The following is a 24,885-nucleotide window of genomic DNA, read 5'->3' as shown; positions in this document are numbered from 1 at the left end:
ATGTGTACAGATATCAGCCTAAAATATATATAACATCATTTACATACAGGAGTGAACGATTTATCTCTTGAAACATCATTAGTGGAGACAAGTGGTTGGATAGCAGCGTAACTAGTAAAACTGTTATTCTGCTGGTTATTTAATCCCCTTGCTTATTCTAGCTTTTGTTTATGTGTGAAAATACTTAACAGTAAATGTGGGCTTGGAGGATACATTATCTAATGTAAAGGTTCTTTCTTTTGCCAAAAAAATACTGGTAGCTTTCTTAGACTTGCAACACACGGGCAGAAATCCTGGTTCCAGTGGTAAATGTTCATGTTAAGCATGAGGATAGCATGTATACAAATCCCTGTGAGCTTGAAGCTCAGGTTTTAGATGCTCTGGCGCTGTGGCTATGCCCACAAAAAGTAAAAGCTCCAAACATCTGTGAAAATCTTGTGCTTCTGAGGGGCAGTCAATCAGAAGAAAGCTGGGAGAAAGGACCTAAAACAGCCTGTTTCAGACGAAGTATGAACTGAGGGGCTGGACTGAGGCACAGGCGAAGATAAAGAAAAAAATGTGATTAATACAAAGTTACAGTAGTACAGTTTAAAAATAGAGAGGTGGAAAATTAGTGCACTTTAAAAAGCACTAAAACAGTAATGGAAGGGTTAAAAAAGAGACCTCAGGTACAAGGCAATATTCTCCAATATTCACTATCCAAAAACCAAACCGGGAATATTTTGGGAATGGACAGTGACAAACAGTGGTGGGTGGACGAATGAATCGATAGCCTGATACTTGAAGGGAGAAGAGATCTAGAAGGCCGCAAAGACATTTTCACCTGTGAGTCAGTCCCTGTCAAACACCTGGATGCCCATCCCAAGCTGTGGGGAAAATAAAAAGAAGCTAGTCAGTGTGGTATCCAATGGAGGATTTCCGGTGGAGTTACCATGGGAGATAAACAAAGGTGATGAGCGAGGGATAGATAGATAAATAAAAAGGGAGGATGGGAGAGAAAAGTAGAATGCTTACAAAGGTGCTAAAGAGCAATCGGCTGCACAGATGGTGAGAGAGAGAGCGTGAGAGATGGAAAAGAAAGGAAGAAAGAGTGGAGTGAAAGTGTGGACTCCGGAGATCCCAGAGGATAAAGAGAGGAGGAGAGAAAGGAGGGTCTGAAACAGGAAAAGAAAGCCAGCAGTAGATAGAGGTGCTATACCCAGAGGATGCGAAAATGCTGATAGGACAGAGGATGGGGTGGAAGGAAAGTGAATGAACTTAAAAAAAGCTTAGAAATCAAACTCTTAAAGCCAAGTGCAGCATTATGGAATGAAAGCAGCGTAGGAGAAACATGCCAAGAAAAAAAAGCGAGGCTAGGTTTGCTACGCTTTGCAAACCTAAGAGTCTTAAGTCGAGCTAGACTCTCTGTGATGCTTTGTTATTACCCAGTGGTATTGAGTTAAAGGTTAAAGTCATGCTAACGTCCTCACAGTGATGTCAACACGTATGCATCATGGAAATAATGCGATTGCCAAGAAAGAAAGTCGGTTCATTTATGCACTCGTGACTTTTTGTTTCTCTTTTCCTATAAATAACTGCGTCATTGTGCTGTGGCACGGAGCAGATCAGCACTGATGAGGTGTTACCGCTGCTTTGATAGTGACCTTTAGCTCATCTGCATTTTTGGTTCTCTTGACAATACCCCATAGGTTCTCTGTGGGGTTAAGGAGTGGGCTCGCCAATCAAGCTCAGTAATAACAGACGCGGTAAACCATTAGTAGTAGTTAAGTACTGTGGTCAGCAGAAGGAAGCATGAAGTGCTCTGGAACCTCCTGGCAAATGCTGTGTTGACTTTGGACTTGTAAAAAACAAAAACGCCACCATCACCAATATCAGCAGATGACATGACAGCCCAAATCATCACAGACTGTGGAAATTTCACACTGGACTTCTAACACCTTGGATTCTGAGCCTCTCCACTCTTCCTCCAGACTCTAGGATGCTGATTTCCAACTAAAATACAGTGTGTAATGCAGCAGTCCAGTTCCTTTTCTCTTTAGTCCACACAAGACGCTTCTGATGATGTCTCTGGTTCTGCTTTCCTGAAGACATCTATGCGCGCATGTGTCAGCCCACCCCTCATGAATCTCTCAAGTTCTTCTGTCGAGTTTTCTTGACAATCCTCTCAAAGCTGAGGTCACCGTTGTTGCTTGCAGACCTTTTTCTATCACACTGTCCTTCTCTATAAGTCAACTTTCCATGAATATTCTTCGATACAGCACTCTGACCAACAGTCCTGTTACCGATCATCATCTATGGTTTTCCCTCTGTTGATGATCAACATCTGGACAGCTGTCGAACGAGCAGTGCATCGAATGATTGCGACTGTGTGTGCTCACCCAAATAAAAAGTGTTTATGCTGTTTAAATAGTAATTTACTCAAGCTTAAAATGAAATGTGCAAATTTAAGATACTTTGATGTTCTGGACCTCTTTGATAGTCAAAGGTTTGGAGATGCACAGTAGGAAAAGTTGCAGCAGATAAACAATCTTAAAGATAGTGAGATGGAAAAATGAACAGGTTAGATTATTTCGGCCTATCCAAGATTCACACAGCGCTTTAAAATGAGCAAGTAACGACAGGGTGAGTTAAACCTTCAGATGTTCAAGTGTGACCAGCAGTAGTGGAAGTTGCTTGGAAACTGATAACATAAACCACAGAAAGACGTTTTTCCCTCATCCCAAAACGTCTTCACGCTTGCTAAGTAGATGTCATTTGACATAAAAGATTATCACAGACACCCACCAAACACAACAGCTTTACTCCTGGAAACGTTCCATCGGAAGGAGAATTGTTTCATTGTTGCGGCGACTTTTCCGAGAGTTAAAGTGACACAAACGTCCTCAAACTGCAGGTGATTACTGAAGGTAACAAGGCTGCCACGTCCATTATGCGATAAAGTATTAAAAACTATTTATCGCCTGCTTTCATCTCTGAATTATTGCCCATTAAATCCACAATTGGCGAGAATGCATTATTTATTCTTCACTAATCTCTTTTTCTTCTTCCTCCTCCCTTTGCATTTTCATCTTTTCTACTTCCTGTCTCTCTACTTCACACTACCTCCTTCTCCTTGCCTGCGTTTATGATTTTTTTCCAGATCTCGGTAAATATCTTCAGGACTCTCCCACCCAGCGAGAATCCAGAGTTTGACCCTGAGGAAGATGAGCCGACACTGGAAGCCTCCTGGCCACACCTGCAGGTACACACCATACATCCGTGTGACATGCAAAGTCACGTGGTGCTGGAGATTTACAAGACTACATCTAAGTTAACATGAAGGTGTAATGGAAGAAAAAGCACAGTTCAGGCAAAATATGCCTTTAGCACTGTTAATTCTCTCACAGTGGGGTTAAATTGCTTTTAATGCTGTGTTGAGTGTTTACCTGAGGGGGGATCATTTAGATCATTTAAATGTTGGCTCAAGTTTTATGCCAACACATTATGAGTTTAGCCAGCATCAATTACAAATGCAAATCCTGCAAAAAAAAAAAACACAAATCCTGCATAGACTTGATGTTTACCCAGATGACATTTAGACATGATGTACAGTCACTTTACAGCATCTTCAGGAAGAGATGAGTCAAAATGCGTGTGTGTCTTTGAAAGAATAGTTTGACATTTTGGATGCCACACTATCCACTGAAGATAAAAACACAGACACGCCAAATGTTGTGTAATGTTGTGGTGTTTGTTCCTTTTTCAGCTGGTGTATGAGTTCTTTCTGCGTTTCCTGGAGAGCCCGGACTTCCAGCCCTCCATGGCCAAACGCTACGTGGACCAGAAGTTTGTCTTGCAGGTAATCCTTTCCTCTTCATCTTCTGGAAAGATGCAAAACCAAAGCTTTGAAGGTATAAAGAAACGAAGCCCTTCTCTTAAACATGCAGCTGTACTTCTCAAATTTCATCAACTATGACCTCTCAGTGCATGTATTAAAAATTGACTTTTTTTTATGTTTAATGTGTTGTTAACTGTTATTGTAATATTCATCCTGCTGCATTTGGTACAAATGATTGATTTTTCTCCAGAAGCTGAAGTTTGAGAGACTAATTGTAAGAGTGAGGAGGTCAGAAATAGAGTGCAGTACTCACAGGTGCAGACTTTCATTCATAGCAAATGTGTGTGTGTGTGTGTGTGAGTAGCTCCTGGAGTTGTTTGACAGCGAGGACCCGAGGGAGAGGGAGTACCTAAAGACCATCCTGCACCGCGTCTACGGAAAACTGCTGGGCCTCCGAGCCTACATCCGCAAACAGATCAACAACATCTTCCTCAGGTACAAGCTACACCAAACCTCCACCCAGCCCATGCTCATGATTTAAAAACGAATAATTAAACATCACATGACAGTCAAAGACGATGAGCAGGAAGGGGAGCAGGCTAAGAAACCACGTTTTGTGCATCTATCCTGCATAAATGATAATTATGCTACAGCCACAAAATGACCTCAGAGTTAGTACTTTAAACCAGCGTGCACCTTGTGAGAATACTTGTTAAATGCTGGCTCTTTGTATCTCTAATTGAGGTTATAGCCTGAGCTCCAAAGGAGCTATTGCTCTTCTGCAAGAACAAAATTGGTTTATTGGTTTGGCTCTACTTTGCCAGGCCCTTACAGGGGTTTGCATGCAGTGTTAATTCAGAAAGAAATGAAAAGATCTTTTGGATCCTGCAGCAGTTCCTTAATTGTAGTGTCTGCTTAGTATTTTTGTTGTACTAGAACCTTTAGTTTATAAAGGAGATTATTAAGAGTGAAAACAGGACTGTTAATGTAACTAGTGTTGTAGCAAAAAGGTAAAATCTAGCTTTAATCTTTAATCAGTTGTATTCTTTCTCCTACAAACACAACATGAATGTGTTCAGCTCACTGAATGTTCATCCTACATGTGTCCTAAATCACAGATTGATCAATCAGTCGTGAAGATGATTATAGAAGATTATATTGGTTCAAAATTGACAAAAAGATGTAAAACTTGGAAACTATGATTCTTACAAGTGTGATGTTGATTGTCGACACATAGAAAGTACTGTGTAAACATTTAAAACATCACGTCACACATGACCTCTCTGACCTGTCCTTCAAGGTCGATCGATTGATCTGAAAGTCAAAGCGATAATAACGCTCTACAGAGCTATTTAAAAATATGTTTCTTATTGCCATTGTTTGTACTGGCATCATATAGGTATACAGTACATTACTTCAAGGTCAAATATAGTCAAACTTTCATAGAATGTCTTTTACCATTGAAACTATGTTTTAAATTCTACTGCCTTTGTTTGTGTTGGTAACATTTGATACTGAATGATACTGTTATATGACCCTTCCTTTCAAGATTCCCCAAGATGGGTTTTTAAGACAGTATAAATATAATAATCTTTAATTATAAAATGTAACTATAACAAAAACATTATTATACTCAAAATTATTTGAAGTATTTTCACGTCTTTTGTCTTGTGTCCCTCAAACCTAACTGGTCGTGGCAGATGGCTGGTTGTCCCAAAGGCTTCTTCCTGTTAAAAGGGAGTTTGTCATTCCCACTGTCACCAGTGTTTCTGTATCATTATAGGGTCTTTACCTTACAATATAAAGTGCTTTGAGGTGACTGCTGTTGTGATTTTGTGCGATATAAATAAAATAAAATTGAATTGAAAATATTAAAATAGGTTTAACAAGCCTGCACTTTGCTCTTCTTTTATCTGCACTACAAACTTTTTAAAGTACGTTAAAAACTATGTTAAAAGAGAACAAAGAAAACAAAATGCAATACTTTTCTTTTAAATAGTGAGACTGCCCAGAGAGTGAGCTGCCTCAGTGAAGGTGCTTCTTGCTTTTCATTTTTTCCTTTTGCTGAATGTAGTTTCAGCTAAAATGTGTATAAACTTCACTGGAACTGTGAATGTCACAGAGGTGTGCTTCAGACATGGTTTGATAGGAAATTTGTGAATACTAGCAACTTTCATGCACGCACAGGTCATTTTACAGGAAGATGAAACTGTTTATTTAATGTTTATCTAATTCCTGTTTTTAGTGTTTTTAACTATCAGTTGTAGCTTGACTTAATAGTGCTTTTGCCTGTGTGTGTCCTGTCTCTGACCTTCAGGTTCATATATGAAACTGAGCACTTCAATGGAGTTGCGGAACTGTTGGAAATCCTCGGCAGGTTTGTCTGCAAAAGCACACGTTTGAACTATACGCTGCTGCTGTGCTGCACACACATATACTCTATACATGCCAGCTGTTTCTGTTTATGAGACAGCCAGCACCAAAAACTGGTTACAAAGCACAGCCGCTGCTGCATCTGCACGGCACATAAAACAATATGCATTTTTATTTTTCCTTCTTTCTTATCTAGTAAAGACAACCCAGGGTGACGGCAAGGGAAATGAGAGTAAGCAAGGGAGGGGAATGAGTAAAGGGGTGACGTGGGCGATGGTGCAGAAAGGAGAGAAGCGGGAGGAGGTGGGGGTTAAAGATATAAACGAAATATGACTCACAGGTTTGTTTAATTTCTTGCCTTCTTTTGTGAGGGAAAATATGAGGAAGACAGAAATGAAGAGGCAGCGAAGAAGAAATGCAAACTGATAAACAAACACGCGTTTCTAATGTTGAGCCTCACATGTAAACAACCAGGAGCAAGAATGGACAGTGAAATGTGCATGCTGTCATTGTGAGATATAAAAAACTACTATCAACACCGTGTCTTCGTGGTAGCTGCTGAGCTTGTGGTTAGCCTAGCATATCAGACTAGGTTAAAGAGAAAGCGATAGCCTGGCTCTGTCCAAGATGGGGAAAAAAGCCTCTTTATCAACACCTGTGGACCCGTTATGGTTACATTTGATATTCTAATCAATAATATTTAGCAATAGACTTTATTTCCTAAGGAGGCTAAGGTCAAGCAACATCTGCCCACTCTTGGGACAAAGTGTCATACAGGGGTGGCCAGTGCTCTGTTTTTGCTGTGGTCTGCTGGTGCGGACACCATTCCCCTGTGACAGGGGCAGAGTAGACAAACTTATCGAGAAAGCCGGCTCAGTGGTCGGTTCTGATCTTGAGACAGTCCAGCAGGTGGCCATGAGAAGAATGCTCTCAAATCAGTTATGATCAACACCCACTCCATGCACAGGTAGTTATAGAGTAATAGCACAGTAGTCAAGTCAAGTCAAGTCAACTTTATTTGTCAATTCTGCCACATGTACAGGACATACAGAGAATAGAAATTTCGTTACTCTCAAACCCTAGGTGAAATAGCAAATGAACATTTAGTAGCACCTTCTGTCAAAGACTGATTGCACCAAGGTGCAAGACTGAGTACCTCTGGAGGTCCTTTATACCAGCTCCTGTAAGACTGTTCAGTGTACAATAATAATAATAATAATAGCAATAATATAGTAAAAATATTTTATCCACATGTTTACATATTTGCAGATATTAGTTATAGCTGTTTTATTTATTTGTATACATCTATTTATTGCGTTGTTGTTAATTAGCTGAAGGGGTTGTAACTTTAGAATTAGCACCAAAGAAAGAGCTACTGTTAGTATTGTTGGCTAGCAACAAATAAAACTTTCCAGTCATATTGCTCATATTGCTTTCACTCAAAAAACCCCTAAATTTGTCATCTGCAGGCGACACAATAATAGTTCTGGATTTAAGTAGATTTACTGCTTCCAGTAGATTAGCTTAGATGCTTAGTAGCTTAGATGAGTATTTAGCATTATATCAATTTTGCACTGATGAGGATTAGGGCCACTGAAAAAAATTATTTGGGGGAATTCTGACCATAATCCTCTTCTGTAGCCATGAAAGCCATTTTAAAACAGAACAGACTCCAGAGAAAAGTCTGAATTAAGTTAGCTTAATGTTTTTAGCTCATCCGGCTAAAGTACAGATGAGCTAATGTGATGGCAAGGCGCCCATCTGTCTACAGTGCAAAAGAACAGCATCCTCGCAAACAGTCATTGCATAATGAGTCTTCACTCAAACTGTTGTGAAGTAACCTGTGAGCTGATGAGTTGCAATGCTATTGATGTTCTGGTTTGATGCTGACATATAATCTAAAGCTACATAACAACCTAGCTTTTTAGCAGGCTATATAGCGGTAGCCTAATGGTCTTGTTATGCTAACAAGGGCACTCTAGTAAGTCTAAGGCAGAGAAACCCACAAAGGCACAAGTTTAAAGTCACAGACAGGGAGTAAAAGATGCACATCAGCTTCTTGATGTCGGATAGTGAAGCCTGGCTGTGAAGCTGCATCCGTGTTTTAAGTCTGTAGCCAGAGCAGATAAACAGATGTGCTAATGATAACTTAGAAATGGAAAGACTAAGACAACAAACCAAAGGAATAAGCAATAAGAACGCAAACAAATCAGTATCAGAAACAATAGATATTAATTCCTCTCAGGGGAATTTCGGCTAATGGAGTCTAGCCTCTGCCCTGTGTGTTTGTCTTTCCTTGTCTGATGTTATACTTAGAAAGGAGTTAAAAAGAAGGATGTATCCAGACTGAGGGTGTTTTTTTCCTGCCATAAGAGACCAACAGTAACTTTTCAGCTCTTAACAATAGTGAGGCGATCTCGGAAACAAGTGGCGACTCGAGGAAGGCGAGGGAGAGGACGAGTCCAAGGTGAGGGAAAAAGGAGGAGGAATGGAGGGATAGATGGAGCCGGAGAGGGGACGAGTGAGTGAACAGTGAGTCAGAAGTGGAGGAAGGAGGGAGGGGAGGGAGCAGGAGAGGAGAGAGAGGTTTGTATTCATGTTGGTGGTAACAGAGGTATTTATAGCTCCTCCCACACATGGAGAGTGCGGGAGAGAGATGGGTGAGAGAGGATGCGGTGCATAGATAGAGGAGACGGGGAGGCGTTCAGAAAGAGGGTGAGAGAGGAAGCAGAGAGACAGATTAGAGGAACAGCAGGAGGGAGATATTACTGAAGGACTCCTCTGTTAAACTGACAACAGCGCTATTAGAAATGAAGACAGACGGACGGACTGATGCAGACAAACACATGAATCGCCCGTGAAAAAAACTGACGGGCGGCTCGTTTTACAGCTAAATGAGCGTCGCACTTTCCAAGTTTAGTTCCCACTCTTCTGCTGCTCATACTTTTCTCTCTGTGGGCAGCCGGTGCAGCTGTGAACAGAGCAGACCACGCGCTCGTCCAGTCACTCGGAAACGGACACAGTACGAAAATAGAGTCTGAGAGCACAGATGAATGCACAGGCGTACACATGTGTGACTCAGAGGAGGGTTTTTTCTTTTTTGAAGCAACACATGATGCTGTGGTGTAAATAAATATCACCATTCGCACCATTCATTGGTTGATACGTGTTCGTTAGAAGATTGCATTTGGTAACAGGTGACCGGGATGTTTTTGGACAGGTGGCCTTAAAGTTGGAGGGTTGTGGTGCTGATTTTTAAACAGTATGACTTAAGTAAAAGGCGTACACGTGCTTTTTTGTCATAAAAACCCCCCCACATACCCCCGAGAAACGACGGTCACTTTTAACTGTCTTCTCATCTCCTCTGTTCCAGCATCATAAACGGCTTCGCCCTGCCGCTGAAGTCTGAACATAAGCAGTTCCTGGTTCGGGTCCTCATCCCGCTACACACGGCAAAGTCCCTTTCCATCTTCCACGCGCAGGTCGGTAACTATGCTACCCTCACTACCAGTTTATATTTGTGCTTTAACGTTAGACTCTTTAACAAAGCTTAGCCCTGCCGTCAGCTTCTTTTGATTTTATGTACCATGGGAAACAGTTTTTGACACCCATTCATCACCACGAATGCAGTCACATTTTTTGATGTCGTTTGATGCCCTAATTACATCCGAATGAAGAGGAGAGATGCAGTATGTGTTTGAATGACTGATGTTCCTTGCAGCCGTACTTTCCTGTGTCCTTATGTGTACTTTGCTTGTATTTGTTACATTTTCAAGCAAAAATACCTGCCTTCACTCAGTTTCAGTCCATTTTAGAGGATTCTTTAGGTACTTTGTTACTGTAATATACTGGGATATTTATAATTAGAGCTATTTTGTTATATTTTGTAACTTCTTAATATATTGTATTAATTAATTTAGTTTAGTTAGTTACTGTTCTTACTGTCTTGGAGCGAATGTGACCACATCATTTCCTCTGGGATTAATAAAGTACTCTGATTCTGATTCTGGTACTAGCAGCCTTTCGTAAAACACATAATTTGCTCCCATTTCTTGAGCTGAATCTATGGAAACTCACACAGATAACCCAGTTTGACATGCAAAAAATAGCATTTTTTCACCATCAAGGTGATTCCCGAAGAGTATATCTTGGGAAAAATTGAGGAAGTGGGTAAGTCGTGGGGAAAAGAAGAAGTGGCAGGCCTGAAAACTATTTATAGTAGATGAGCAGTGTATAAAATTCATGTCTTAAGATAAAATTAGCAAAAAAGCAAAGACCTCGCACAGGACCTGAGAGATATAGCTATCTGTAAAACATGATGGAGGCTCTGTCGTGGTTTGGGGCTGCATTTAAGTCAGGAGTACTTGGAAAACTTGTCAAAAGTGATCAAATTATGAACATAGAAAAGTTCTGTCAGATTTAGAGGCACCATGCAATACCATCTGGAAAGTGTGTGATTGAAAAAGACTTCATTATTCAGCCTGACAGTGATCTCAAACAAACTCCCCATGCAATGAAAAAACCTACTTGGACAGAAAAAACACAGTAATAATACATTTTATTTAATTAAGCACCTTTCAAAACATTCAAGGACACTGTACACAGCAGAATAGAGACAAGCAACAACAACAGCAAACATAACAATTTACAAATTTATAAGGATAAAACATAGAGCAATTAAATAAAATAAATTAAAATAGCAGGATGGAAAAGCTTATGTGGAATAGGCTTTTGTGAACAGGTGAGTTTTGAGTCTGGCCTTAAAAAGAGAAAGGGAAGTGATGTTTCTTATCTCAGGAGGAAGGGAGTTCCAAAGGCGGGGGGCAGAGCGACAGAAAGCCCTGCGTCCCGTGGTGGCTAGCCGAGGGGAAGGGATGGAAAGAGAGACACCGAGCGGGAATGGTGATCTGAACCAGGTCAGAGAGGTATGAAGGCGAGAGATGATGGATAGCCTTGAATGTATACAAAAGTATCTTGAAATTGATGCGGTATTTAACCGGAAGCCAATGAAGCTGCTGCAGAACATGGGTGATGCATAGAAGGGGTCCTGGTGATAATACGGGCAGCAGAGTTCTGGACACGTTGAAGCTTATGGAGAGATTTTTGACTAAGACCAAAAAGAAGAGAGTTGCAGTAGTCGATCCGGGAAGTGACCAGGCTATGAACAAGAAAGGCAGTGGCGTGTGGGGAGAGAAAAGGACGGAGACGACTAATGTTATGAGTAGTGAAGCACTGTCAGTCATGGATTGGCTTCCCCAGAGCCCAGACCTCAACATAGAGCAGTGTGAGATCATCTTGACAGAGAACAGATCTTTCAGTCCCCTTCAAGAAAACTGGAGAATTATTCCTTAAGACTACTTAAAGAAATTATTAAAAGAAAGCTTACCTCACAGGTAAGTGTTTAAGAATCAAGGTGGTCATACCAAATATTAACTTTTAAGCGTTTTAGAATTGCACAAACTCTGTTTTTGCCTGATATACTGTATTTCTTTCTATTTGCGTTTCAACTGGTTTGGATAAAATAACATATAAAAAAATGAAGGGTAGCTCAAGACTTTTGCACAGTTTTATATTCATGTCTTTGTAAACTAAATCTATAAAAAAAAAGATCTCCAGGTAGAAGCAAGCTTGTTGCTTTTATTCTTGACAGACACTTTAATCAGCTATCCTAAACTCTACCTGTCACCATGACCAAAATCTCTTTGTAATTGCCTGATTGGTCTCCTGCACTTAAAAACATCTAAACAAACATCTGGCTTGAATATATGTATGAACCCAAGAAGAAGTAAGTGAGCTTAATGTGTCTAAAATTGTTCCTGGTAATACTTAGACATTTTAGCAATGTGTCAAATGTACCACTAGGAGGCAGGGTTGAGTCACAGATAGTGCCGCTGAGAGACGCACTCACATCTGAGTTACATTCGTGTGTGAGTGCCTTTGATTTTTTTTTTGGTGTTTGTGTACGAGTATGTGTGTCTGGGTTATTATAATACTTGGTGACACAGATGGCTGCCAGTCTATTGTGTTTGTGCACGCCTGTGCATTTTATTTGTGCCATACTTTGTTTGCTTATGCAGAAGATACAGTTTGTTCCCCACAAAATGTGTGTCTGTGTGTATTCTGGGTCTCAGCATCACTGTGCCCTACATTTCTCCCCATCTCTCCTCTCCCTGTGGTTCACACACATAAATTATTCACACGCTCACACACACTCGGTTTGACAGGGTCACGGGAGAAGCAGGGTCTTGTGGATGGCAGTTTTGTACTCAGTAGGTGTGGCTGTTCAGGACTGACCTAGTTCTGGATGCCGGTATCAAAATATGATATCACAGCAAACTGTTTAAACATCTTAGAAGATGAGCACTGAAATACATTTGAATGTATTGATATCACTGACTTAGAGTATGTGGCCCCAGTGTGGGTTCAGTAAAGCTAATCATCTATTCAGCCATCCATTTTCCTAACAGCTTCTCTCACTTAGGGTTACAGGGGGCGGGGCTGGAGTCTCTCGAAACTATCATAGGGAGTGGAAGCAGGTTACACTCTGGAGGTCACCAGCCCATCGTGTGGCTAGCACAGACAGACAGATAACCACACTCTCACATTCACACCTACGGCCAGTTTGAAATCACAGCTTAAACTGAGCTACACGTCTTTGGCTGTCTGATGAAAATAACACAAGTAACATCAGTAACATGTCCACATCGTCTCACACAAACATGTTTCATTAAATGCAGATATATTTGCTTCAACATAAATTAAACACAACATTGCTAAACAATTTTTCACTTATTTGGCTGCTGCAAGCTTCTTAAAACAACAATGGATTGTGTTTCAGCAGTAGATATAAACTCATATACAGGAACAGGAACTTCCAGGGTGGCAAGTGTTTATGATCGGAATCTGATTATAAAATGGGGAACCAAGGGATGCAGTACGGGGGCTTTTTTATTATTCACTTGTGCACTGGCAAAATTATTCATGAACACAAATGGAGTTCTCTGCTCTCCTAACCCCTTAACCATTGCCAGTCATTAACTGTGTCACTAGTGTAATTAAAATGTGTGTTCCTGAGGGATTTATGGCTGTTATTTTTGGCTGCAGGTCCATGCACTACTGTTTGCCGCTGAGATTTTAAAAACATACATATTTTCATTTCTTAAGCATATAGTTAGGCTTTGAGCAGTTACTGTGGATACTGAAGTGTGAGATGTACTGAAGTGACTGAAGTCTATCATTATCCGGTCGTTAAGCGATGACGTGACGAATCCTACTTCCGGGCCTAAAGTAGTCTGCGTTTAATATGGCTTTTGTGTTGTTAACATGTTTAATGTTTTGTATTTTCTTCTATTTAATCTCAAAAAGCTCATAAAACAGTCAGTGATCACTGTTGACCTCCCTCGGCTTTTATTACCGCTAATCATTTATTTAAGCTCAGTTTTTTAAAACCTTAGGATGTAACTACAGCCCAGCCCATGCAGCAGTATATGAATGACTAACCTCGTATTGTGGATGGATTATCTCAGTTGTTCTCCTGGCTGAAGTTTGGTCCTTTTACAGCATCCTGCCATGCGATTACATTTGTTCCTGACCACCAAGAACACTCACGTTAACTTTTATCGAGTGGAAAAAAAGTTAGCTTGTTTATATTATGCTAACATAGCTGTGTTGCTAGCGGTCACGTAGCACACCATTATATACCAGCTAGCCAAACTTCAGTAACCATACAAACGTCACTGCTGTTTATTTTTCTGTCTTCATTTATGTTGGAAGTGATAACAGAGCTGTACGTTTTAATTTGTTTCCAAAACCCCGCAGTCAGGACATGCTATATTGTATTTAGATAGAAGCTAGCGAGCTAACTTCCTGCTAACTTCTAACTCTGTTAAATGTCATAAATTCCGTTTTCATGGATGCCTGGATGTTAAACTCAATTGTTACACCTAGTAGAGCAGAACGCTGATCATTTTATTAAAGATGAAAGACTTTAGACAGTTTTTCAACTCTCAGTAATGCCATAGTGATCGTTTGATATATGGACCTGCAGCGGAGTTTAGGCCCAGACACGGCTAGTGACATCAGACTTAACGACCGGATAGAGACACTACAAAGAGGATTTGGTCATAGGCTTTATTTAGCTGTAATATTTGTATTCCAATACTGTATTTAAAGAGCAAAAAACTGATATGCTATGAGTTAATTCTCACATGTTCAACCAGAAAAGGTTTTAGGCCTCTTAGCTTGACATGTTCCAGTCATTGCTAACTGGACACAGGTATGTGCATGAAATAGACAGATTTCAATGGAACCAGGGGCAAGCAGAGCTGCTTTTAGAGACACTAGCCAACTGTGGCCAGAAGATGACAGTAATTTAAAAGATGGTGCAAACAGGCAATGAGAGAAGCTTATGGAACAGATTGTTTGAGATGCAAGGACAGAGATAGCACTCACTTGGGTTTTAATTAATGTCTTTTGCTAGGTTTTTTTGGGCAAGCAGGGCTTGCCTTGCATTTCCTGACAGAATATCAAGTAGAGCTTGCCAGAATGACTTCAGCTCCAAAAATAGAGCTTAATTTGACCTGTCATCCTGACAAATCAATATCAGTAAAATCTTTACAAAGGTCCACAGGAGTCTACAACATAATCCCTGCCTAACAATGACCTCATGCAACCGCAAACCTTGACTCGACAGCAGAATCCAATGTCATATTTACCCCAAGATTCTCAAACGCTTCACTAATGCTTTAAATAGTTTGCCCACTTTATTTTAATCCTCTTCTTTTCTCCTGCTTTCTTTATATTCCAGCTTTCAACACTCCCTTTTTTAGCCGCCACTCCCTCTTACACTGTATTTTTGTAAACATGTTGTGCCACGGGTGCAGCAATAGGAAAGTCTTGGATGAAGGGAGAGAAGAAGATGAACAAGAAAGATAGCCAGTATGGAGAAAAAGGGAGATTAGACAGAAAAATCTGTAAGAGATGAAAGCTCAGACAGTGAGGCAGACAATGATGCTGCAGTTCAACAAGGTGGCAAAGGAAGGAACAACAAAGGAGAAAACTGTCCTACAAAAAGATCTAAAAACATCATCAATAATATGACAGTATAGTCCAAAAAAACTTTTAATTGAGTCACTTCGGCTCTAACTTATGAAGATAAAATGAACCACTAGTGTAATACTGGGAACCAGTCAAAGGATAGACAGAGGGGGAGAGACAAGAGGTCTAACCTCTATCTCACATTGCCCTTAAGGGACTTTGCGTGTGTGACATCACTCCTTCCGAAGTAAACACACGTACACACAGTCTCCGTCGCCACGGTGCCCACTCGCCACGGCAACCGGCCTGGGCGGAGGGGGCAACCGCAGAACACACATATGCAAACACACAAATGCACACACAATCTCAGAATAATAGGAAATGATTGCCGCTAATATAAGAGGAGACAAAAGCTGATGTAGCTGCAGACACACACTCACACGTACGCGCACTCGCGCACATTTGGAAAACTTGTCTTTCCGATCTTTAGCAGTGTGTAATCCTGAGGGATAAGTGCTAAATTCCCCATTGTCTCGTTGACAGCGTCAGTGACAGAGAGAGTGCGTAGGTGTGAGTGTGACAGTTTGTGTGTGCGTAACCCCGTGTTCTCTGTCGTTACAGCTGGCCTACTGTGTGGTGCAGTTTATGGAGAAAGATGCCACAGTCACTGAATATGTAAGACTGCTTCTTCATTCGCTGTATTTATTCCAACACATTTTTATAAAGATTTTCAGTTTTTTCCTAAGAACTGAAAATATGGGAGAAAATAATGCATGTGAATAATCATAGAAACTTCAAAGCTGTATGAATCATTTCTTTAAGGTAAACAGTGGGTCATCTGACTATTTGTGAAGTGAGGAAACACAACTGTAGAGATAAACTCACAAAAAGTTATTGGATGAATTGAATTTCATTCATAAAGCACCAAAACAAAGTCGCCTCAAAGCGTTCTTGATTGCAAAGTAAAGACCTGGCAAAAATACAACCTGATATCACCACAAAGTGTGTCCATTTCACGCTTTTCCTCTCCAAAACGTGAAGGGAATAAACACGCAGACGTTGCAGTAAGTTGCAAACAATAAAAGTTGCAAACAATATAATAATCATGGGAAAGTTTTGAACTGACATTATTAACACATTTACATGTAAACACATATTAACTTAATAATTTCTGACTATTAAGAACCCTGAAATATACTCCATATGTTTTTTGATTTCTTGGCTTTAAAGATATTATCTCCCCCTGCTGGTGCTGCAACATGCGTGCATGTCTATTTCACATTTTGGAGAGGCAAAGCATGGACACGGTGGACCGGTGTGTCTATTACACGTTTTGCTGATACTGGGTTGAATAATACAGAGGAAACTCTAACAATCAGATGAGCCCCTATGAGCAAACACTTGGCGACAGTGGGAAAGAAAAACTCCTTTTTAAGAGGAAGGAATCATCGGTAGAGCCAGGCTCAGCGAGGGGCAGCCATATGTTGTGAATTTCCTGAAACTAAGTCATTTGATCTTTTTCTGATTTGATTTTGGGGCCCACAACTTCATTATTTTGGTTTAGATATACTTCTGTTCACACTTTACAGGAAATTCAAAATTATTCTGAACATTTAGCTGCACGCCTTTTTAGTTTTACCCCCCGAAGAAACCAGTTTATTGTTTTTAAAAATCTTTCTCTTTTTTTTTTGCCTTTTTAATAATAACTAAAATAACCCCATGTTCCCAGACGTTAGACAGATAGCAAGTAGGAGTTTTAAGCAGCATGGTTAATGTTACCCATGCAGCCAGTTGAGAGTCAGTGAAAACTTAAAGACATTATTCTTAATGCAAAAGCCAGAGCATGGAAATGACTCATTGGAGATGGTAGAGATGGATGTCAGCCAGCTACCCTGCTGAGCTAATGGCTTCAGTGTTTATTTCTCTTAACGTGTGCTCATATTTGCTCTGCAGATCATCAGAGGGCTGCTCAAGTACTGGCCTAAAACCTGCACGCAGAAAGAGGTGAGACCGATGACGACAAAAAAGCTGTTGATGTTTCTTTCTCCTCAACTGTTGCATCGCTGCAACTGTGTCGATTTAACTCGTCTTTCTCTATCTCTCTGTATCTGCATTTTAAAAAAATGTGCACGTACTTAGGTGATGTTCCTGGGGGAGATCGAGGAGATCCTGGATGTGATAGAGCCATCTCAGTTCATGCGGATTCAGGAGCCGCTCTTCAAGCAGATAGCAGCCTGCATCTCCAGTCCTCACTTCCAGGTGCTAAAATAACGCAGAAGTGGAAACAATAACCACAGAAGTCACTCACAGATTAAAACCGCTTTGGGTGTAGACAGGATTAAAACAAATGTGATTATAGTAATCTGATTACCTCCAGGTATTAGGCTGGAAAATCAGTTACTTCTTAGACGAATCAGTTTAATAAAAAGAATGTTGCACAACTCTGATGAAAGAAAATCAACTCTTCCTTGTGTCCGTGTGTGTGTGTGTTTTAGGTAGCGGAGCGGGCTCTTTACTTCTGGAACAATGAATACATCCTCAGTCTGATTGAGGAAAACTGTCAAGTCATCCTTCCACTGGTGTTCGCTACCCTCTACAGAGTCTCCAAGGAGCACTGGAACCAGTCAGTAGCACCCATAACCACTCCCATCATAACTTTTTGTTTGTAGCTCTTCCTCGTGGAGCTTAACCTCTGTTACGAGCAAATATCACAACTTGTCCAGTCAGAGGGTGAAAAGGGTCATCGGGGAGCACCACTGAGGAAAAAAGCAGCTTATGTGATTAAACCTTTAACGCCAAGTGTATCATATTTGATGATGTTTTTGTGAATTCTTGAGATCTCTATATTATCAATGTCATGTTTCTCCCACTGAAGACGCTACATCCAGATTTAACAGACTCAACTTCTGGGGATTTACTTACCTGGATGATTGAGCATGCGTCCTTGTTCCTGAAAAGCAATACCTCATTCCAGATTTTCTCCGTCCCATGTTTTGACCAATTGAACGATGCTTTCAGACACAGACTGTATCAAAGATGGAAGTAGCTTACAGGCCTGAAGATTGAAGCCAGCGGAGGGGGGGGGGTCTTTTGGTTACAAAAAGGTCCTGATGGGTTGATAGGCATAGTCGTTAGCTTCAAGTCCATCTGAATACAGCCTGATGTTCACTTTCAATTTATGGTCCCATTAGAGTCAAAAAGGAGTCTGCAGCCGTGTGGCTCACACGATGATACACCACGAGCGTGCATAACCCTCCGTTTCTCGCTGAGATCTGCTCCTCATTCGTAATATTCGGTTACAAACCCCCAAGATGGCAACATGTAAAATACTCAGGCCAAAGCTTTCCAGCTTAAAGTAGGCAGGGACTGGTGTCCATCTTTTATATTCAGTCTATGAGTTTAGACTGTTAGTGGCGAGTTCATTTGGGAAGATCTTTTGTCATATTTTAGGCTACAAATTAGTTGAATAATGAAAATAATTGTTGGTAGGGACCCTTAAGTTAGCCATAACAGAAGTCCTTTTATTCTTGTCTTTATCACACACAGTATTCAGACCCTGATACTATACTGCCATATTACTATACAAGCTCCTGTTAGTTTTCACTATTCATTTAAATTTTTAGGTACACACCAAATGACTTTTTTCATATTCTCACCATCATTGAAGCATTTGATGACCCATCTGTGTTTCTCCAGGACCATCGTGTCTCTGATTTACAACGTGCTGAAGACCTTCATGGAGATGAACAGCAAACTCTTTGATGACCTCACTGCCTCCTACAAAGTGGAGAAACAGAAGTGAGTGTGACTCACTGCTTTTGTGCGTGTCTTTGTGTCACTGGATACGACGGTGACAACAAGAGGAAGAAACTAAGAACTAAGTCATTTTTTAGGCGGCGTTTGTTCCATTATCCGTCACATTGTATTTCACGTTGTAAGTATGTATCGCTTAGGTCATCTTTTGGACACGGATCACATCATAATTCCAGCCTCAACCTCAAGATAGTAGATACCAGAGGAAAATAAAATCTACAGGGATAGTTCAGCAGTTTGATCATCTCTTAATGAAAAGACACGTTTTATTTTTTTAAGTGATGAAGTAAAGACTGGATGAATTTATCTAAGTTTCGCTTAGGATAGAAATTTTGGACTCTGTTATTCTCGAACTAGATCTAGAATTACATATCTGTAAGAATTAGCATTTTAATAGAAGCTGAAATTAGAGTCAGGGATGGCAGTCCGATATAAATTATAGTTAAAGGAAAAGGACTCAAACAAGGACTGCTAGCTATCAAAGGCTAATCTTCACAAGACAAACAAAGAAGATTTCTTGAAACCTAAGACAAAAAAAAGAGTTAACAGAGGTAACTTTTTAACAACTAAAAGTATCTCTTTAGCTATTGATCAGAGAAAGTGCTAGTCTGCATTTTGCTACATGTAAAGCCCATTTGGATAAACCAATAGGCTGTATGAACAATGCTTGTGACTGTGTGTTGTGTTCAGGGAAATAATAACACTGTACCCTAGCATCAGAATCTTATTCTATCTATAAAGCATGGTGATGGTAGCAGCATGGTTTGTGTTCAACTATTTGCCAACATTAATTTTACTAGCAAAATGTCAGAATATCTTGTACAAGATGTAACATCTTAATCAGGTACTCTTTATCTACAATCATTAATTATAATTAATTATTTTCTTTTCTCCGCCGCCTCTCCAGGGAGCTGAAGCGAGAACGGGAGCGTGCCGAGCTCTGGCGAGGCCTGGAGGAGTACCAGGAGCGCCGGATGCAGATGCTCACGGAGGCCGCCAGGAACCAGCGCAACCTCCAGGAGCGAGGCGAGAGAGGGGACACGCTTAACCCTTCCTCCCCGCAGACAGCTCACTCCGACCAGCCCGAGCCCAAGCCCAGTGGGGCCTCTTCTGGAGCCGGGGAGAGCGCCACCTAGGTGTCACTCCATTAGATCAAATGGGGGGGGAGGGGAGGGTTAGGGGACAGGGAGAAAGCAGGAAGATGACGGTAAAAGTGTTGGGAGACAGAAAAAGGTACAAAACAAATCCACTGTTTTTTTTCTCTGTCGTCTTGTGTCACGGAGGTGGTTGCTTTTTGTGAAAAGGCGCGAACTCGGTGATCCAAGGTAAACACTGTACCTTCTTTCTAACAGAGTTGTGTGAAACTGGTTCATGTTTTGCTGTACACACATTATGTTGCAGACCAGAAGATAAATACTGTCCGAGTGCAGACTCGTGGAAATTTAAATTCGTGGAAACGGCAGATCAGTGCCCTGAAATCGGTAGCTGGCCTGCTTCAAATCTGCCTCAAAACGAGAGATATAACATCTCGTTTGGTGCAACACTTACCACGTTTAACACATTTCTAAGTCGCCTAAGGGAGGACGAGTCTGCGCCGTGGCCTCGTATTTATCTTTTGGTCAGAGATGCTGATTTCATGCGTGGATAGCACAATACATCAATAAACAAAAGAAGCAATTTCACACAAAAGTCCCAAAACTATTGCCGAACCCACGAACCGCCACATAGACGCGGGCGCAGGTACATTTTTACTGTAAATATCAGAGGACAGAGCTACAGAGAGTTTATCCAGGTTAAACAATTCACACGCCAACAGCTGATTCATGCACCTGAATATTACTTTAAATCACACTGTCTCACACACACACACGCACACACATACACAGACACACACGGCTGATTCTGGCATTAACTCCTCTCCCAGTCTGCCGGGTTCCACCAAAGGATGAGCCTGAAGTCCCTAATAACCGCTGATGAAGATGATGATATAAGTACAATAATGTTCCTTCTTCTTACTTGTTACTCTACTACTATTACTCTACTCTAAGTACTACTGATGATGATAATGTTTTTATATATATACATATGTCTCTGGATATTTCTGTAGTGTATTACGGGAGAAACACTAGTGTAGCAGATATCATAAAGGGGAAGTCCGCTCGAATTCTGAATTCACATCACGTGTTAAATGTATGAGGCTGTAATGTGCTGAAATTCAGCAGAATTCCCCTTTAGCAGACCTTAAAAGGAGGAGGAATGAACTGGATTGGCATGGGTGGATTTGCTTTCATTCATTACTTGTGGTGTGGTGGATTTAAAAAACAAACAAAGAAATCCCCAAACATTCCACGTTTAAAGCTCGTGAATCATTTTTTTAAAAGTGCCGTGTGGAGTTTTGTTCTAAACACAGTTTTACGTTGATGATTTTATGTCTTACTCATCATGAATGTACTTTGTCTGTTCGGGAGGCCTGGTGAATTTACATTTTTAACATCCGCCTTTGCTAGCTAAAAAAAAAAGCTACATATGCTAGGTTTAGCTTCTGTGATGATACCCACTGGTTTGTGAAGTCCTGTTTTGAAGTTTGGCTTTCTGGATCCAGAGGTTATTGGCTAATGATAGCAACCTTTGTTAGCAAGGTGCATACACTGAATGGGAACTGCTAATTAGTTCACATTTTAGTAGCATAGCCTCAATCCATGCATCCATCCGTGACTGATGGCTAATTAATCCTCAACGTGTTGGTCGTCGTGTCTGCGAATAATGGCTTTGCCACGACTCTATACTCGCCGCAGTATTTTCCTAAATGATAGGCGTCGCGATTCAGACAGAACCTCCACATTAGCGCTGGTTCGGTCAAAATCGTAAATAAAGAAATCACTGAATGTTTATTTATTCCAGAAGGTCTCATCTTTTCAATACTGTTGCAATCTGTAAATCTGTATCAATAAAATGGTTGTGAAAATTGACGCGATCGCCACAAAATGTAACCAAGCGCAACTTGATGCGCGAGGCCGAGAATGTTGAGCATACATGGGCCTTTAGGAGGTGCCCGGGAGGCATCCTGGTCACAAACCACCTGAACCGACTTCTTTTCTGTGTGGTGAAGTGGCAGCTTTAGTCTGAGCGCCTCCTGGATGATCGAGCTTCTTAACCGAGCTCTAAGAGAGCACACCAACCCCACAAACGCTTTCCACGTGGGTGTAGTTGACTGGGTCAGATTAGCAGACAGCTAGGTTGGGTTCCACCATTAATAAATATTTCAACAGGAGAGCTTCAAGTGGTCATTTGAGGAACTGCGGTTTTGGGCACATTTACTTCACTTTCCAGCATTTTCTGGCACAAATTCTACACTTCGTCGCTCTTTGCTGGCGCTAAATGTTGGATCAGGAGAACAGCATGAAATCAGTATTGTGAATGTGTTGCTTACACGCAAACAAAACTTGGATCCAGTCATAAAAACATGCTTTATCTATCATCTCTTATTGGTTAAAAGTTCCACAGCTTACCTTTAATTTTAATTTGGCACCAAATGATGATATTTTTTTTTGGTGTGTACGTGTGTCTATTCTCTCATTTAGAACCTCATCACAGAGTATTAAATTTAAACGAATCCAAGCAGACTCATAAAGCCCACCCAACACAGGAGAATGAATGAAACCCACCGCATGTGTGTCAAATCAAAAGAAAAACACAGCAATCCAGTTGGATTTCTGAGCCTGGAACGTCTGCAGGTTCGAGCAGACCAAAAGCTGCTAGATGGTGACCATGATGAGGAAGCTTTTATTTATTTATTTTTTGATGTGAACCAACAAAAATCTGTTTATTCTTGTCTGATCATTATGATAGAGTGATGGGATACAAGAGAGGGAGGAAAAAAACTGAAAAAAAAATTATTTTAGCAATATTTTCATTCTTTCAGGATAATCTGTGTTTTTTAGGGGGTGACGACAGGAAGTGGGTGTCACACTGAAACGTTTACCTCCCACTCTTGTTTTTACTCCTGTTGCGTCCTTGATATTCACATTGTCTTAAAGGTACCTTCTGTGTAGATTTATTTGATGAGAAATGATTTTGCTTTGTAAATTACGTTGTTAATTTTATTGGTTTTTGTATAATCTTGTTTTTTGTGGAAAACTGAGTCTGATGCTATTTATTTTCTATTTGATCAGGAAATGTAACCTTATTTGACGGTCAGGTTGTGTGTGTGTGTGTGCGTGTGTGTGTGCGCGCATGTGTTTGCGTGCGTGGGTGCTTGAGCGTGTATCCAGTGAGTGATTCGGCGAGCAGGAGATGTGCGTAGACAGAGCGACAGAGAACGGGAGAAAACAGTCGTCTCTTTGCTTCTTTTTCTCTCTCTCGCCTTCTCTCCTTCCTGTGGGACAGGGTTTAAATCCGAATGTATCGTGAAACAAAACTGATTGTTCTTTTTTTTTACGCTTGACAGGCAGAACTAAGTGTCAGCTGCTTCGAACCAAACTTTCAAAAAACCCCGCAGAACCGTTTTTTTCCTAGACGCTCACTTAAAAACTTGTCTGAATCAGCAATGTTTCGAAATCGTTTCCATCTTCGTACCAAAAGGGTTTGTTGCTTTCAAACTTTGGTGAAGCGGCTTTGCGTTTTTCTTTCTTTTCTTTTTTATAAAGACCTTACAACTTATGTCACCTTTGACGCCAAAAATCAAATTTTGTCACAATTTAGCACAAAGCTCCGGTACTCATTGTGCGACTGTTTGAAAGCTACCGTCACATAAAGGCGCTTGAGTTATCGTTACAACAACAGGACAACTGAACACCACTGAAGTCTATGGGTAACGCTAGAAGCGGGCAACTACAGATAAGTTATTGGTGCTGGTTTCATTAATTCGACTTTTTTCTTTGATTGTATTTTGCAAAAAGAGTGCAAAAATCCAAAGTCTGATTTCGTCGTCATCCTCAATCGCCTAAAACTCCAAAAACAAGTGGAACATTTCCTTTCTTAAATCCTATAATTTACTCCACGTCGCCACCTGGCTGACAACGAGAGACCCTTCCATTTTTGGGATTTCAAACATTGTCTTGATTCAGGCAGGTGACACTCAGAAACACAATCGAACAGAGACAAAACTTGACCTCGCTGTCACTAAACTTGGTTTGCTTCATGATTTTTTTTTTTTGCCTTGGGTTGCTTACTCACAAACCCTCTAGATTGTTGTTGTTGGGATGACCCCAGCTCCCACTGTTCAAGAATTCTCCATGATAATGATTAATAATAATATTCCTCGATTCTAGCATTCTGCCATCCAATCAGGAACTGCTCCAGAACAGGAAGTGAGAGAGGAGAGAGTGTTTGTCGCCTCACAGACAGCCATCAAGCGCTGCTTTCATGGACGCTCGCATTTCCTCTTTGTGGCTGTTTTCAGGAGGCCAGATTTTAACAAATGCTTTAAGTCAGAGGGGCGATGTGGGTGGATCTGATGAAAGACAGACAGTAAAGACAAAAAAAGAAAACAGGAGGGGGAAGATAGAGGAAAGAAAAGACATAGACACGATAGAATGGCAATAAGTCAGAGCAACAGAATGAGAATATAACGTTACCGAAACCTACTACTGCATTACGTAGCAATTTCACTGAATTTCTAGATTTGCACTGTCTGCCCAATGGTCTGTTTGTTGTGTTGAAAAAAAAAACCGAGAAAATGATAAAGATGATGCAGACGAAGAAGATGTATATTTTGGGGACCAACACAGTGGTGGGGGGGTTTGAATGTAGAGTGGCTTACTACTGTATGTATCATTACAGGGAAGTGTAGAATGGAGAAAAAAAATATAATGTGCTAAAAACTAAAACTTCACTTTGAGAAAACA

At 40.7% G+C, this 24,885-nt stretch overlaps 1 protein-coding gene across 1 annotated transcript in view; it reads left to right on the top strand.

Moving 5' to 3' along the window:
* ppp2r5b (protein phosphatase 2, regulatory subunit B', beta) overlaps positions 1–24,885 on the top strand; it is a 51,097-nt gene extending 26,212 nt beyond the window's left edge. Inside the window, exons 3-13 of the mRNA XM_084924434.1 lie at positions 3,140–3,241; positions 3,746–3,838; positions 4,182–4,312; positions 6,135–6,194; positions 9,564–9,672; positions 15,848–15,901; positions 17,180–17,230; positions 17,366–17,485; positions 17,722–17,849; positions 18,923–19,024; positions 19,947–24,885. Coding sequence (XP_084780560.1) covers positions 3,140–3,241; positions 3,746–3,838; positions 4,182–4,312; positions 6,135–6,194; positions 9,564–9,672; positions 15,848–15,901; positions 17,180–17,230; positions 17,366–17,485; positions 17,722–17,849; positions 18,923–19,024; positions 19,947–20,175 — 1,179 coding nt within the window. The 3' untranslated portion in view covers positions 20,176–24,885. The remainder of the gene's footprint in view (positions 1–3,139; positions 3,242–3,745; positions 3,839–4,181; positions 4,313–6,134; positions 6,195–9,563; positions 9,673–15,847; positions 15,902–17,179; positions 17,231–17,365; positions 17,486–17,721; positions 17,850–18,922; positions 19,025–19,946) is intronic.

This window comes from Perissodus microlepis, chromosome 3 (assembly GCF_051167445.1).
Source record: "Perissodus microlepis isolate ML-2025 ecotype Zambia chromosome 3, ASM5116744v1, whole genome shotgun sequence".
Lineage (NCBI taxonomy): Eukaryota > Metazoa > Chordata > Actinopteri > Cichliformes > Cichlidae > Perissodus > Perissodus microlepis.
The sequence above is the reverse complement of the archived record's forward strand: the minus strand, read 5'-3'. Positions and strand labels throughout refer to the sequence as shown.